At 40.7% G+C, this 17,309-nt stretch overlaps 2 protein-coding genes across 23 annotated transcripts in view; one reads left to right on the top strand and one right to left on the bottom strand.

Moving 5' to 3' along the window:
* Positions 1-17,309, top strand: part of ASCC1 (activating signal cointegrator 1 complex subunit 1) — a 184,240-nt gene that overhangs the window by 61,669 nt on the left and 105,262 nt on the right. For 5 of the 22 annotated variants that reach the window (XM_084993024.1, XM_084993023.1, XM_084993026.1 and 2 more), the window contains 2 exons: positions 11,201-11,269; positions 16,134-16,275. In XM_084993024.1, coding sequence (XP_084849150.1) covers positions 16,164-16,275 — 112 coding nt within the window. In that variant the 5' untranslated portion in view covers positions 11,201-11,269; positions 16,134-16,163. 22 annotated transcript variants of the gene reach the window in all.
* On the bottom strand, positions 4,151-14,520 carry ANAPC16 (anaphase promoting complex subunit 16). The gene is given in 4 exon segments (NM_001190225.1): positions 4,151-5,014; positions 5,735-5,809; positions 11,242-11,410; positions 14,379-14,520. Coding segments are annotated over 3 exon segments (333 nt in total). The 5' UTR covers positions 11,384-11,410; positions 14,379-14,520; the 3' UTR covers positions 4,151-4,898.

The following is a 17,309-nucleotide window of genomic DNA, read 5'->3' as shown; positions in this document are numbered from 1 at the left end:
CTTCCTTCCCTCACTAGCCCTAGACCAACAATTTGCTTATCCTCTGGCCCTTACCATGTAAAACTGTAACCACCGACTATTCATTTTTTCCATTCCTACTGCCAGGCTGCTAGGAGCTGCTGGTATACATCCCCCAAGTTTAGTGCCGTTGCAAGTTCAAGGGCTTGGCAAGTGACCTCTGAATGAGCTTGGCAATGCTCTGACCCTGGTCAGCTCTCTCCCATTCTTCACGGGGACCATTCCCAAGCCCTTGGTCCCTACTTCCTCCTGCCCCTTCTATAGGCCCAACCTGCCTCCTCCAGCACAGAGAAAATCGAAGCCATCTGATGGGAACTCCCTCAACTTCCTGCCACCTCACCTGTTCATTTACCCACATCAGCACCATCCTTTCCCCCTCTGTCCCTCTAAGAGTACTCACTCCACCTGGGCTCTGGATCCCATCCCTCCCACTTCCTCAGGGACCTTACACATTCAATTATACATCCTTTCTCTTTGACCTCTCCCCGAAACAAATGTCTCCACTGTGTGTCCTCCTTTAGCTGTCCCCCGTTTTTGCCTCCTCTTCCTGTTAAAACTGTTGCCTAGCTCTGGCCCCACATTTTCACTGTCCACTCACTCTCCCAGCCACAGCAGTCTGGCTCTGCCTCCCCTGTGCCACTAAGGTGGCTGCTCTTGAGATAAAGTTGGCAACAAGCTCCTTGCTAAAATCCAAAGGTCTTCTCCATCCCTCTCAGTTAACCGCTTGGCTGCACCAGATACTGCTGTTTGCAGCTGCCTCCTTCTCAAAATGTCCTTTCCCCTTGGTTTCCATGATGCCACACTCCTCCTTTTCTCTCTCTGGTCACTTCCTGCCTGTTGCTTTCCTGGGCTCCTCCTCTATTGTCCCTTAGATGCTAGGGTTCCAATTCTCGTCTCACTCCATGGGCTCTCTCCCTGGGCAATACCATCCATGCCCACCTTTGGTGGCAAAGCTCTGGGCTGGTGAGTCTCAAATCTTAGTCCAGCCCAGCTCTCTCTCTCTGAGCTGTAGACCATAGAGTCACCTGCCTTTTGGACATCTGGAGCCTGCTCTTCTCCTGTACCCCTGTCTCAGTGAATAGTACCACCAGTCCACCAGCTACTGACACAAGAAACCTGGGTGTCCTCGCTGAGTTCTCCAAGTTTGACGGGTCACCAGGTCCTAAATATGCTACTTCTTGAGTAACCCTCAGATAAAATCTGTCCTCTTGTCTCCACATCTGGTTGCAGCCATGTCTCACCTGGAAACCCACCATACCCTTCAAAAGGATCTGGATCTTACTGCCAGTGATTTGCCACTATTCCTTCCAACTAAAATTTCCGAAAATAGATCTTGTCATTCCCCTGCTTCAAACCCTTTAATGGCTCCCCACTGTTCTCTAGTTGAAGTTCAAATTCCTTAGCAAAACCCATCAGGTCCAATCCTGTCTCATCTCTTGCCCTTATACTTTCTGAACCAGGCATGCAGAGCATCTGCAGTCCCACAGAAGCAAGATGCCTTTCCTCACTCCTGGGCCTGTGCATATTTTGTTCCATCCACCTAAAAAGTCCTTCGTTCCCACCCTACCGTGTCCTTCCGGTCTCAGCCTAAATACCATCCTTCTAGGAAGTCTTCTCTGACCCCTTCTCAGCCGGAATAACTGTCCCTGGTTTTATAGCATCTTATGTTTCCTGTTATCAGAGACTTTTAATACTGAAAATTACCCCTTTGCATCTCTTAATATATTTATAACCTTGAGGCTGGTGACTGTATCTTGTTTGACAGCATATCCTCAGCATCTAGCAGATACTAGACACACAGTAAGTGTTCAGAAAATGTCTGCTGAGTGAATAAAAGATACTTGGAAGTAAACAGCTTCTCTTGTTGCTGGTATTAAACTGTACATTGGGAGTTCCTGTCGTGGCCCAGTGGTTAACGAACCTGACTAGTAACCATGAGGTTAAGGGTTCCATCTCTGGCCTCGCTCAGTGGGTTAAGGATCCAGCATCGCCGTGAGCTGTGGTGTAGGTCGCAGACGCGGCTCGGATCCCACATTGCTGTAGCTGTGGTTTAGGCTGGCAGCTGTAGTTCCAGTTCGACCCCTAGCCTGGGAACCTCCATATGTCACAGATGTGGCCCTAAAAAGACAAAAAAACAAAAACACTGTACATTGTTTTATTACGTAGAGCTTGTATTATAAAAATGAAGTAAACAGATTCCGGAGAAACAGTTCCTCTGGGGAAACCTGACTAGAGGAATTAAAGTATCTGGAGAGGTGGAGAGCAGCTTGTGGATGTTGACATGTGAGGCTACAATGGGGCCCATGTGCAGGAGCCCATGCGGAGGGCAGGAAGCCACCAGCATCATTCAGCCTGGCTCCTCACACAGAGGGGATCATGTGAGACGTGGCTGCTTTGGGCACGGTTTCTATTTGTTTCATCACCTCCACCTGTCAGTGCAGCATAATGGAGCGCTCTGGGCTGAGATTTGGGTTATTGTCTTGGCTCTGCCCACCACCTATTTCAATTACTGTAGGCATTTCTCCACTATGGATGCTGCACTGTAAATAGCTAACAACACACTTTCTAAAACAGTGTAAAGATGCAAATTCATAATTTATTTTCTCAATAAATACCTGTTGCATACCTACTATGTGCCAGGTAGTGTTCTAGGTACTGAACATAGAGCAATGAATAAAACAAGGTTTTGACGTCCTGTCTATCAACCAGGGGGATGAGCTAGATGTTGTATTAGTTTCAGGTGTACAGCAAAGTGAATCAGTCGTACATATATCCATTCTTTTTTCCGTTTACGTTATTACAAACTATCGAGCAGATTTTCCTCTGCTACACATAGGTTCTTGTTATTTATTTAAGGGTCGTGCTCAAGTAGAGGCTGAATGATCACAGGGAAAGGTGCTTCAGAAAGTTTTTCTGATCAACTCTAGGCTTACTTCAATTTCTAAGGACCTAAAAAGAAATGTCCAGGAGTTCCTGTTGTCGCTCAGTGGAAAAGAACCTGACTAATATCCATGAGGATGAGGGTTCAATCCCTGGCCTTGCTCAGTGGGTTAAGGATTGGGTGTTGCCATAAGCTTTGGTGTAGGTCACAGATGTGGCTCAGATCTGGCACTGCTGTGGCTGTGGCGTAGGCCTGCAGTCCTGATTTGACCCCTAGCCCAGGAATTTCCATATGCTACAGGTGCGGCCTTAAAAAGAAAAAAAAAAAAAAAAAAGGTCCAGTTTCAAGAGAAAAATATTCTGTGATAAGTTCAAATATCAAAGGGTAAAGACGAAGTGATACGGTGTCTATGCTGTACTGTTACATAAATAAGTCAAATGAAAGTTAGTGACTGCTTCTGAACTGTCACTGAAAATATGATTTAGAGGTTTATTGCAGACTAGGTATTTAAAATTTTTCCTTTGGTAATCAACAAGATGGTTAATGCCAAAAAGGACAATATTAGGAAACCCAATGGCTTTCAAATGTGGAACTAGTTTAAGAAGTATTAATATGGAAATAGGTGAGTTTGAAGGCTAATTTTTGTGCTCTGATGTGCTTTAGAGACAAGATACTGGGCTGAATTGTCAATCATCTGCAGTCTATTCCAAGTTCCAAAATTTTCTTCTTTCTGGGCTATGTGACCATGGGCAGGTCTTTAACTTTTGTGTGCTCAGATTCTTTATCGACTCAAGGAGGTCACCACCTCCCTGTCACGTAGTATGTGTTAAAACATTCCCTACTCCTGAGATTAAGTCCAGTTGCTACTGGGATTATATTTATCCACAATTAAGCAACTCAGGTACAAGTTTTAATGAGGAGAAAGGAAAATGCTGTCTGAGGCAAAACTTGCATACAATCTAATAAATGCTTCTCTTAACTATGCAGTGTGGGCCCTGGCAGGGTCCCATGAGGAAAAACAAAGGACACCTCTTAACTTTCTAAGATTTTCCTTATTATGGTAAAAAAAGCCTACTCACATATTGATAAGATAAATTCACATACTTCTGAAAAGACAAATATCCCTGAGATAAAGCCAACCTGCCATTTGCTCAGGAGAAATGGTTTTTAGATTCCCTTCTTAGAAAAAGCAATTTGACCTCTTCCCCCATCCCAAATCCCTGAGGCTTTGAAGGGATAAAGAAACCAATGTGGAGCTCTTTCAAAGGATTTATTTGCTACGGAATTGCCTGAGCCCACCAACACGATGAACTCAGGATTTCTATGTTTAAAAGGATTTTGCTCACTGCTTTATTTTTACAAGTGCTTCAACATTTAAAAAGCAGTTCTTTTTGCCAGCATCTGGCATGCCTAGAAGAGGTTAGAAAAAGTTAGAATCTATAGAATTAGATGTTTAAAAATAGAAAAAAAAACCCAACATTTAAAAATTCCTAATTTGGACAGGTCCTGAGTTGAAACCACATTCATTTGCAGAAAGAACTGTTTTAGGTCAGAAATGCTGTATTTTCTTTTCTTTTCTTTTCTTTTTTTTTAGAAATGCTGTATTTTCTAACTCCAGTTCTTGACCTTGGACTTGAGGGGTGGAGGATTCTAGGAACTGCACAAAATGACAGGAGGGATGCCATTCAGTTGGCCAATTCGGGGATGTGTCCTGGCTTGTGAAGTTTTATAAATCTCTCTTAAACCCAAACCTCTTGGTTCTCTGACACTGATTGTCTAAATATGATTCTCAATACTTTTTAAAACAAACAAAAATTCTCCCTGCAAGATCACACATTTAAGTTTTTGTTGCTTGTGGATAGATACAGAGAAACCAAGTACGCATGTGAAATAACAATTCGGGGATGGAGCTGTGAGTCTCTGGATGGCTATGTAATCTGTAACAAAAGTTTCTCGCTGGACCTGTACTTGTGCACCAGAGGTGAACATCCAGGCAAGGTCAACCTGAAGAGGGTGTGAAGCCCAAAAGCTGCTCGATGGGTTTAAACCGCCACTCATCTGCCTCCAGCTCTTCTACCAAACTAGCTAGTTTTTCCATCCGAGCAACTTGCTGATCTGTAAAGAGTCAAGGAGATAATATATAATACAATGTATTTCCCATGAGACAGTCACCAACCACCGACATGATGATGATTTAAAAATAATTTCTAGAAAGATCTCTCCCTTCCATATTCTAGTAGTCCTTATCCTGTGTTGGTCAGAAGACTTAATCTTTTTTTAAAAAAATTATACTTATCCTCCATGCCATTTGTGTACTAAATTTGTGATTTGTACAATAAAAACCCAGGGTTACCAGCAATTGCACCCCCCCGCCCCTGGCCCCACCGTGCTATCAATGGAGAAACAGTCCAGTCTGGTGGGGCAACAGAGTTCCCTGATGCACAAATGAAGACCTGGTGAGACACGATAGAATGGAGAAGGTGCTACCAGGACCTTAGAGTCCAGGTGGACCAAAAGGTATTACATAAATATCTGAAGATGAAGATGATGATGGTAACCAAAGGAGGACGACACTAAAAGAAGGTTTCAGAAAGGAGAAGAAAAAGCAATACAAGAGTAGGAAGCATTAACTCCCCTGGAAAACTAACCCCTTGGACTTCAACATTAAGCCTCAATGTGGACATTATGTCTAGATTAAGACTGTAGAATGGTCTTGTCTGCAGGTAATTGGAAAGTCCACTTAAAAAGCCTTAATGAATTTTTGTTACAGAGCACTCTGACCCAAGTCCCCCAGTAAATTTATTCTCGTAAAGTATATAACACTCACGTGCTTACCATGTTTCACCTGTTTAAGCGTCGATGCCACCTGATAACTGAAAACGGATTCACAGAGGAATCTCTCAGAGCCATCTACAAACAGAAGAGGAAAAGTTTTAATCTGCTCTAAGGGTTTTATGGCTTCTGATAAACCAAGTAAACATGTCCATTCTTTTCCCTACTTTTACATTCAGAGTCTAGTTTTCAGTGTTTACAAAGAGGGCTTCTATTTCATTTAAAACTAACACTGCTCTGTTATAAAAGCTACTTCTTCTATACCTAGAATATTAAAATAGTGCCTCTACTTGTTCAAGAGTTTAAAAATAATGTTTAAAAAAACAAAAACAAGAAATCCCAGTCTGACGTCCTGGTCAACAGTTCCCCCATCCTAACCTGACAACTTCTTAATGTTCTATTGTGTAGGTCAAGCAAATACTGACAGCTGACACATGTGGCCATGTGGCCCCTGTGCTTTCCAAAAACAAAGGTATAACAAAACTCTAAACCATTTTCATTCTAAAAAGTAAAGCTGAGGAAAAAATAGTTGTTGTTGATATTACATAGATATCAAATTACATCACTATGACCATCACAAAACACTGCTGGGAAATTTCATCCTGTAAACGCAAATTGTAACCTTGATTTTCCAACTGAACCAAAACACTGCAATTTGCATGGCGATAAGAGTATGGTGCAATTTCAGAACCTAGCACTGTACTGGTGCCAGAACTGGCAACAAGAAGGTAGCTAACTCAGTCACCACAGTAGCTGGAAGAAGATTGTGAAACATAAGCTAGTTCATGTTATTCCTTGTCAGGCAAGGGCTGATACAGCAAAACCTAGCCCAGAAGATACAGAACTCATGTAGGAGAATGTGACTTTTAAAAGGATAGCAGAAACCATTTGGGGAAGGGATCTTATTGCAAAAATCCTGAAACAAACAGAAGGGGAAGACACAGCTGTCTTTTTTTAGGCGGAAGGTCATGCCAGCACTACTAGGTGTCAAGCACTCACACATCAATCATGGGTTGGGTTGGTGTGTCAGCCAGGTATTAAGTGACAAGGAGATAGGACTAACACATCCTGGCTTCATGCTGAGTTTCACACAAGGCAGATCTTATTTCAGAAGCTCATGATAAAAAGAAAAACTATAAATGTTGTATTCAAATAGCTTGAATATACCACCAAGAGGGCTTCTAATATTATCTTCAAAATTGATGCAAAAAATAATATAATTCTTTCTGTATATAATATATATTATATTGTGTCATAACATGTGATATTATGCTATCATTTCAAAATACAGTTTTTTTCATAGAGTGATGTACACTTTGGGGAGAATGTTATTCTTCAAATTCAACCTCTTTTCTACCTATTGTGCTCTCTGGGATAGGATCCTATCCCCTCCTCCCAACCCTGTTCCTCTGGCTGAATGTAAGTCATTTGTGGGCAGATTAAACTGAGCAAATTTTTTTTAAATTTTCAATTGACTGAATGTTATACATTATTCAAAGAGCAAGGTAAGCTAATGATATCACTGAGATTTTTAGATAAGGGTAATGGCCAGCAAATAACTATGAATCCCACTATGGAAGAGGGACTGTGTGACCATTTGACACCAATGACACTATTATTACAGCTCTTCTGTGTAAATATGCCAGCCTTCATACCTTTGCTTAAAGAATCAAATATAACTTACGTTTTATTTTAGAAAGAGCAAAGCATGGAGAACTAGAGCTCACTTCTCAGATGGTCTGATCCTGAACTTTGGGGATTCTGGCTCTAAGGATCAGGCCAAGATTTATTTGGAAGTGCTACCTCCCACTTACATTTAATCACAGGTGCTATGAGGATAAATGCTTAAATTATAACATTTGCATATTTCCCTTGGTAATGAACTTCAAAAGGATGTAAGCTAATCTTTCAAAAAGGCACCTGCATTTCACTTTGCCACTCTCTATGTCTATGGAACACACTTTTGCTGATTTGCAGCTCTGTATTAACCACAAAGTCCACTGCTTCTTAGCCACATCCTATTAGATGTGATATCTGTACCAGCCTAAAGCCTGGAATTTCTCCAGAAAGAAGTCAGCTTAGGGCAGTCTGTCTTCCTTTTAGAAACTGTAATCAAACCCTTTGTAAGACACCAAGTAGCAATATGTCAGCTTTCCTCTTAAGGGACAAGCAAAGGTTATAAATGGTGAAAAGGTCAGTAAATTGTCCAAATCTAATACCATTGCCAACTCCAATAAACAAGATGCTAACAAATTCATTTAAAAGAGTATTACCTCACAGCAGGCAAATAGACAATGCCAGGTAATTTAGGCTTCAATGGCCTACAGTGTCACTAAAATTCAGCCATTTCTGGGCTGGAAGGCAGTCTTTAATTTGCTTACTAATAACTGGGTGAGGACAATCCTAGCCAAGGGCAGGGAAATGCTGAAAAGTCCTCCACAATAAACTGCTTATGTGAGATGTCTGTTATCAGAGAGCAGATACACAAAAAAGTTAATTTACAAGGTTAAGTACAGGTTATTTGGGTTTATTATCCTAGACTCAGGAGGATGCAAGATCAAGTTGAACCTGCTAAGATTATAAACAGCATCCAATCTTGATTCCTAATTGCTTTTGTTCCTTACTCTGAGGAGATAACTCTTCCTACTCTATTTTCATAAGGCATATCTTAAAGATATTGTGGGCTTGGGTCCAGACCACTGCAATAAAGCAACTCACACTAATTTTTTGGTTTCCCAGTGCCTATAAATTACGTTTATAATAACACTATAGTCTATTAAGTGCATTATGTCTAAAAAAAAGTACATACCTTAATTAAAAAATACTTATTCTCTGTGTACACGAGTTTGTTTCTGTTCTGTAGAACAGACTTGTGGTTGCTGGTGGGGAGGAGGTGGGGGAGGGAGTGGCATGGCCTGGGAGTTTGGGGTTAATAGATGCAAACCATTCCATTTGGAGTGGATAAGCAATGAGGTCCTGCTGTATTTAGCACAGGGAACTACTTCTAATCACTTGTGATGGAACATGATGGAAGATATTATGAGAAAAAGAATGTATATATATATGCATAACTGGGTCACTTTGCTGTACAGCAGAAATTGATAGAACATTGTAAATCAACTATGATAAAAAATTAAAACAACTTTATTGCTAAAAAAATGCTATTATTGAGCCAAATTATAATCTTTTTATTGGTGGAGGGTTTGAAATATGGTGAGAATTACCAAAATGTGACACAGAGACACAATGAAGTAAATAATTGCTGTTGGGAAAATAGTGCCAACAGACTTGTTTAGGGCAGGGTTGCCAAAAACCTTCAATTTGTAAAAAAACACAGTAGGTGAGAAGCCCAATAAAACAAGCTATGCCTGTATTTGATTAAACTACTGTAAGAAAAATGGTCAAGTACATGTCTATTACATTACTCGAATAAAAGCATCATCTATAAAAATGGCAGACAATGCTTCCAAATCTAGCATCATTATTAACCCACATTTTCAATTTATCATTCTTCATTTGACCAGGATAAAGGACTGCCATCTCTTAAGTTTTCATAGTCTGTCTTTAAATGTAAACAGCTTTAAAATATAGGTGAAACTTTTAACCTAAGGAAGAGAATCAAAACTGTGCACTGTGAATTTAAATGTAAATTCATGCTACAACAGAAAGCCAACACAGTCCTCCATGGAGCACAATAGGATGGAATAAAAATGGGCAGAGCTATAACTTATTAGAACATCAACATTCCGATTAATCTCAGAAGGCTTTCTTCTTTACTGTTTCCAAGTAACCTGGTGTACACTGACCGAGAATGCTGACAGCTGAGTCCAAGAAGACGGTCTGTATTAAATTCTTCCTATCACTAGAATTTAAATGACTTACATTTAGGGTCCATTACAAAACAATGATTCCTCTTCTACTGCTATAAAATTCATTAAGAATTTAAGTGCCTCCAGCTTTTGATTTGTGGTAAAATTCCTTTTTTTTTGGTTTTTAGGGCTGCACCCGAGGCATATGGAGGTTCCCAGGCTAGGGGTTGAATCAGAGCTGTAGCCTACACCACAGCCACAGCAACACAGGATCCTTAACCCTCTGAGCAAGGCCAGGGATTAAACCTGCATCCTCATGGATCCTAGCTGGGTTAGTTAACCGCTGAGCCATGAAGGGAACTCCCTGGTAAAATTCCTTAATACCAGGTCTCTGCTGCATATAATTTATTTTTAGTGCCAAATATGGTAAATGAGGCCCCCAATGTTCACTACCTCCAGACTCAGGGATACTAACTCAAGTATTAAGTTAACACAATTGAAGAAAACAAAAAGATAAAGACAGAAGTATGTATACCTAGGATGTATCACTATCTGATTATCTACTTCACTAATCATGATTTGAACAAATTCTAAAAGAGCCTTATAGTCCCAGTCTTTCCATGTTTTCCTGTCACCAATGATTCTTCTGTTTGCCCTGGCTTAATCCAAACCTCTGCTTTTCATTATACCTGATATAAATGAATAAAGAGAACCCCAAAAAGCCAGCTGTTAACCAGTTTGTACCTTTCTCACACATTTCCAGATTAATTTTTAAATATACTTACTGAAATCTGCAACATTTAAAGAAAAAAAAAATATATATATATACTAGAACCAAGTAGATTTTGAACCCTTAATATGTTCTTTGCTGATTTTTTTCAAGGTATGATGAATAATAGTTAAGGACCACTTTTATGAGAGAATAATAGCTAAGGACCACTTTTATGAGAATCCCTTGGATGTTAGTCAAATTGGAGATTCCTGTGCTGCAACTGAGACTAATCTGGAATCTCTAAGGTGAGCCAGACATGTACATCTTATTTTTATTTTGTATTTATTTATTTTGGGGGTCCACGCCTGTGGCATGTAGAAGTTCCCCGGCCAGAGACCGGACCTGAGCCACAGCAGCAGCCCAAGCCCGTGCAGTGAAAATGCCAGATACTTAACCTGCTGCACCATAAGGGAACTCCCAGAAATACACATTTTAAATAAGCTCTTCAGTTGCTTTTTATGCTCCCTATTAAGAATTTATTGGGCCAGCTCCTAAAGTGACACGAATCTGATGAATTCTAGGTACCAATGCCTTGATTACAGCCTGTGCCTTGATCTTGGCCAGTTTGCACACATGTGCTGAATAAGATGGGGGGTGATTTGATGCAAATCCAGCTCCAGTGCTAGAAAAACCACATAGCACTGTCCTGAGTGGGCCAGGAGAGTCACCTTCACATATAAGAGTAGTAGATTGGTTTTTATTTCCTCTTAGAGATGACCTCCTTGATTTCCAAAGTCCTTTTCAGCTCCAAAATTCTGATTCTGGAGAAAGACTTGTGTTTTAAAGATATTATTTTGAAATGGGGACAAGAGATTAAGTGTAGAGCTGAAATCAGGGCAACTTCTCTCATTCACTTAATAGCTTCTTTACAATTAATATTCATTGCAGGTCTGAATCCAGTTATTCAGCAAAAAGCCGCATGAGATCACCTTCTAACATCTCTCCAGCTCCTTTGGGGTAGGTGAAAAGGGCTTTCCGTGGTGGGGCAAGGTCTGAGACACTGAAACCAGATCCAGTGACAGAACTTCCGCTGACCCCACCAGCTGAGGAGGATGATGATGAGGCAGCCATTTCCTCTCCAGTAGAATTCTCACTTCACTACAGAGAAAGAAAAACAGCAATTGGCAAGTTTATGGAAGTGAGATTGACAACATTTCATTCTAGCCGCCATGAAAGCCAGCATACAGTTTAGTAAAGAATGAGTTCCAATTTTTTTCTAACTTCTGTACACCCACAATCTTTTATTGATGCCTCAGGCCAAAATGTCACTCAGGATTTTAAGTGAAAATATGTTTATTCTTAGTTTTTCTACTTAAAACACTACTTCCTATCATTAGCAAACTGTTTATGTCACTTGGGACTGGCTGTGGGTGATTTATGGGTTATGAAGGGGTGATATGGCAGTGCCAAGGCAGCAATTTGACTGAGGAAATAAAATATATGAGGATAAAACAACCATGCCTCATAGAACAGTTTGTCTTGGATACATCCTAACCAAGCCACACCAAGAAATTCACTTATAAAATTTTCCGAATAAAATTCCAGAATAACACTGTGTTCTGTTCCCAAGGAAGGGGAACTGGTTAGGAAATACATATTGGCCCTTTCATTAAAAATTAGAAAAACCTTTTTCATCCAAATGTAATATCCAAATTGATCACTTGGTGGCGTCCCAAAACTGGAACAAAACAGCTCAGGAATGGTCTTAGAATTCAGGGCCTATTAGGAATAGAGGAGGTATGAGTGTTCAATCCTATGTCACAGCAAAAAAACCAGAAAGTCCACATGTAAATGAGAAAATATGTACCAAATACATGAATCCTTACAAAAGTTCAAAATGGAAATTTACACTACATGTTTACAAAAGATTCTAAAAAGTTTATGTTTTCTAAAAAGAATAGTCTTCTTTCAAACTCAGAACTACCATTCAGTACACAAAACAGCCAGGGTTGAAAAGCGGAGTGCAGAATTAGCACTAACTTTAACATAAATAAGCAGTTTTCCACTTAAGTGGAAAAATACAACCAAGTAATTTCTAGCTTTAAAAATTTAGGTGAGATTCTGAGTGCTACCAGCAGGTGGTATGTGATGAATGAAAGTGAAACAAACAATAAACCCTAGTTTGTAACTGTTCTATGAAGGCAGTCACTTGGATCACCAGAACCAAACATTATGCTTGGCCTATACTAAGTAGCTGTTGATTTAAATAAATGTTTGCTGAATGAGTTAAACATTTCACAGAACCACAAGATTCCTCCTTTAAGGTCATCTAATCCACTTCCCTCATTTTACAGATGACCAAACAAAACTGAGGTGTAGAGACTTTAGCTTATTTGCTGGGCCATATTTTAAACAATGGCTTTTTGGCATGTCATGTGCCATGTGAGAGGTGAAAGAGCATAGTGGTTAAGAGGTCAGGCTGAAGCCTCTTGGTCTAGGCTCGTATCTGTATGACTCGGGACAAATCATTTAACTTCTTTACTCTTCAGTTGCCTCATCTCTAAAATTGGGATAATGATAGTGCCTACCTCAGACATGTTAGGAAGCTTAATATAATTAAAGCAATTTGAACAGTTATAGGTACAGTAAACACTTAATATTAGTTATCCAAAATCACTAATGATTTTTTCCTGAATCATTTTTTCCCTATGCCAGATCAGTTTTTTTAAATGATTTTTATTTTTTCCATTAAGTTGGTTTACAGTGTCCTGTCAATTTCCTACTGTACAGCAAAGTGACCCAGTCACGCACACATATATACATTCTTTTTCTCACATTATCCTCCATCGTGCTTCATCACAAGTGACTAGATATAGTTCCCAGTGCCATACAGCAGGATCTCACTGCTTTATCCAGATCCCGGTCTTTCATACTTATTGTTTCAACACACTCAAGGGAAAAGTTATTACTCCCTCCATTTGACATATAGTCAGCACACTCCTAGAGGGGAAAGAACCTGCTCAGAAAGAGGGAACATGCACTTCACACTAACATGCACTTCACACTTTTAAGGTTCATAATCTTAGGAAGAACCCCTTTCTTAGGAAAAGGGGGAGGAGTTATCTTTTTACCCTGGAGGCCTAGCACAGAACCTGGATCACAATTTCTCCTGAATAATGAACAAATGACAGAACACAGGGCGAGCAGCTCAGCAAAGGTTACCCAGGGGCTAGAGAAGATTGGTATGAAGAGGACTGGTTCATTATCATTTTGTTTTTCTTCCTCATTCTGCAGATCTATTTACATAACTCTCTCTCCCACTTGGCTGCTATGCCCAAAGTTGATGCTCTGTAAAATTTTGACAAATGTTTAAATACTGATGATGAGGTAACCTGGGATTTGACGCTATCAGGAAAGCTGGAACTATTAGCAGTAGCGATCCTTGCAGTAGAACAATGCTCTCTGGGGAGATACAGCACGGCTGTGTTCACATTGGTGAGATAATCAACACATTTACTTCATATACGATGGGGATGACCTCGTATTCATAAACTACTTTCCTTCCTGGCAGATATATACCTATCTTAGAAAGAACCTTTTCCTTTTAAAAATGTCCTATCATAAAGATACTGAAGGAAGTACGCTGGTACAATGGCAAATTATTAGAAGCAATTATTAAACTCCATCATCAAGAAAACATTCATTCCGCTGTGTTTCACTTAAACAGCTGGATTACCATTCAAAAAGATGTGCAGCTAAAAACAAGTGGGGCGGAAAGAAATGGGCTGCCAAGAGGAGGGATCAGAACGCCAACGGTTCTCAAGCTACCTCCAAGTCACAGCCACAGCCTCACCCCCACCCCCACCTCCACCCCCACCCCGACCCGCCATCGAGTCCCCAGAGGGCTACGCCAACAGCGCCGTTCCACTGCGCAGGCGCCAGCCCTCGGCCCGCATGCGCACTAGCCAGGCGCGGCCTAAGGAAATTTCCTCTTGCACGCCCTCTGCGGCAGGCTCCCATTCCTCCTCCTACTTTCTCCATTTTACTAGTCCCTGCAGGTAGGATCCCATAGATCAAGTCCCTTTCCACCAGGCTCTCGAGGGTCCCTGAGCCCTCGGCCACTTACCTCAGCAGCTTTGGCACTTTCCCCTACAGCCCCGCCCCCAAGGCCGACTGGTGCGGCCGAGTTAACATCGACAAGGGCGGCGCCGTGCTCGCGCCCGCGTGGAGGGACCGGCAGCGGCGTGCGCGTGCCCCTTGCAGTAGTGGGCGTGGCCGGGGCGGAGAGGACTTCCGGGTCCTTCTCCTCCTCGTCGTTCCCGGATTTTCTTTTTGCTGTTGGGTCCGTATTTCTCCGCTACCTTTGGAGTACTCGTTTTATTTTTTTTTGCTCACTTTTGTCATTTAGGGTTTTATCTTAACGCACGGCATTTCAGGCCTTCTGCTTTGCTCTCTCTTACCAAACCGTCACGCTGCAGGGTTAAATTTGTTATTCCGCCATCCTTCTGAGCAGACTCGTATCCCAAAGAAAGGCAGATGAACAGCTTCCTATCTCAGACAACGCTCTTTCCCAGAGCTCAGTCTCAGCGCCCTTCCTTAACATTAAAATCTACTTTTGTGGAGAGATTTATTTGAAAGGTCCTGGAGGAATAGGGCACTAGGATGTAAAGTCATTAAACTTGATAATTATACCCCTTCTGACATTCAAGTCTGTTTATTTTACTTATTATTTTATTCATTTTACTGCTAATCTCAACAGGAAATCACCACTTGGTTCTGTAAGCAAATTACCAATTAAAGCTATTTTCTTGCTGGGATTGGGTTGAGCGTTAGGGTATTTAGTGAGAATTGATTTTTTGAGGGGGAACTCTAACTTATTTTGGGCTTCATGACCGTCTAACACATATAGTGGGAACATTGGTTGAGCTTAACTATGGCTAGCCCATAAGGAATCTTTGTTTCCAGATTTTTTTTTTCTTTTTTTCAGGCTGCACCCACGGCATGTTGAACTTCCCAGCCTAGGGGTCGAATTGAAGCTGTAGCTGCCAGCCTACACCACAACCACAGCAACGTGGGGGATCTAAGCCCACAGGAACTATACCACAGCTCACAGAAATGTTGGATCCTTAACCCACTGAGCAAGGCCAGGGATGGAACCCGCATCCTCATGATTCCTAGTCGGGTTTGTTAACCACTGAGCAATGAAGGGAACTCCTCTTTCCAGAATTATTGATTCTTTAAGTGATGTTTAGAAGCTTGGCCTCTCAGTGAAGTGATGTACAGTTTGGGGGCCCACAGAAATTGGATTCCTCCCCTCAGCAATGTGTTCGTTTGGATAACCATGTTGCTTAAGTCATATTTGATTCTGATAGGCATTTTGATTTTGTTGTGTATATAGTTTTAACACCTCTAAAAGTTCTTCAGGATCTTTTGTCCTCCCCTTGAGGATAAGTGTATTAAATATCCCTGCTTTTCTTAATTACCATGCTGGTTAGAGTGGGTGAGACACTGCAAATGTTTAGGTAAACACAGAAGATTGCATTTTACTCCTAAAGGTTAATGTTACAAAGAGACCTCTGTTCTTTCTGTCAAAGCCATGGACAAGCTCAGTATCTTTTAATCACTTTTTTGGGGAATGCCAATAGTTTACAAATTATCTAGAGTGAGCCAGCAGTGGAATAGTGTAGTGGAAACTGCATCAGTTGGCTTAAAACAGCTTATAGATAGGAGAAATCGAATGGAAACAGTGCTGCTTTGGCTTGGGATGTATTGTGAACTGATGCCCAATTTTGTTCTTTCATACCTACATAAAGATCTAGATAATAGAGGTAGGGTTTATTTCTGATTAAAACAAAAGGTAAGGTGATCATTTATTTTTCAGGATTTCGCTGGACTGTTTGGAGAAAGTGTCATGGAAGTTCTGCGTCCACAGCTTCTAAGAATCGGTGGCCGGGTTTACAGGAAGAATCCCATCCAAGAACAGACTTATCAACATGAAGAAGAAGACGATGATTATTATCAAGGTAATCCTAGTTGCTCTTTGGTCTCATTACAAGTAAAGTGTCCTCTGTATTGTAGCAGCAATTCTTCGTTTTGTTTCAGTGTGTTTCTGTGTGAGCACTGATTTGAAATGTTTGGCCGCTCATGGTGTCCTTTGTGTTGATGTCCAAGGGCACTGATGTGCTTGAGTTTGACAAGGCATACTGGGTTCATGAGTCAAGATGTGTTTCATCTTTGCATAGAAGCTTACATGTAATAATGAGTAATTTTAGTTAACTGTTAATATTAACCCTTAATATTCTCTGACAGCATTAAGTTTTTTTTAATCTGTGAAGTTATAAACTAATTTATATAAATTATTGAAACAAATGAACACATGTAAAGGTGTTTCATCCAGCACCCAACATTAGCTGTTGTTACTGTGTCGTAATTTCTTTTCCTCTGCAATCATATACAGGCAGTTTCAAGTACAAAACCAACATTATTATTATTCAGGGGTAATTTTAAGAAGTTAACAGTTGAGATGGATTATAAGTACTTTCAAGACTTGGGTTTAATAGGGCCTTTCAGGTTCTCTGCTTTCTTTTCCTTTTGGTTTATAAGCTTTTCCATTAGGGCCTAAGGCTTGAGGGTTAGTCTTCCCCTGGGTCCTCACCAGGGGTTCCCTTTAGCCTTGGGGCCTTAACCCCTTTATTTCACCCTCCTCCTTTCTCTTTGTCTTGGCTGTATGGATAAAGTTCTCCCAGCGTCCCTTCTACCTCATTCACTGCAGTGATTTTGCATCTTAATACTAAAAAACCACTGAGTACATTGTAGATTTTACATTTTAAGAGGATGAATTTCATGTTAGGTGAATCATATCTTCCTTTAAAAAGTAGTAAAAAAAAAATTATAGTGTCCTAGCTTTCTGGGAGAAAACAGTTAAATAGTGGTATGTATATTCTTTTTCCAAAACAGTCAGCTGTTTTTTATTCGTTATTTTTCTTCTAAGGGCAGGTCAGAAGGAATGTCGGAGTAGTGATTTGCAGTGTAAAGTGTATGGCTGTTCTTTGTGTGT

Source organism: Sus scrofa, chromosome 14 (genome assembly GCF_054392235.1).
Source record: "Sus scrofa isolate SSC_HxYL_T2T_F1_AM1 chromosome 14, Sscrofa_HxYL_maternal_Yorkshire_Landrace_v2.0, whole genome shotgun sequence".
In the NCBI taxonomy this organism is placed as follows: domain Eukaryota; kingdom Metazoa; phylum Chordata; class Mammalia; order Artiodactyla; family Suidae; genus Sus; species Sus scrofa.
The sequence above is the reverse complement of the archived record's forward strand: the minus strand, read 5'-3'. Positions and strand labels throughout refer to the sequence as shown.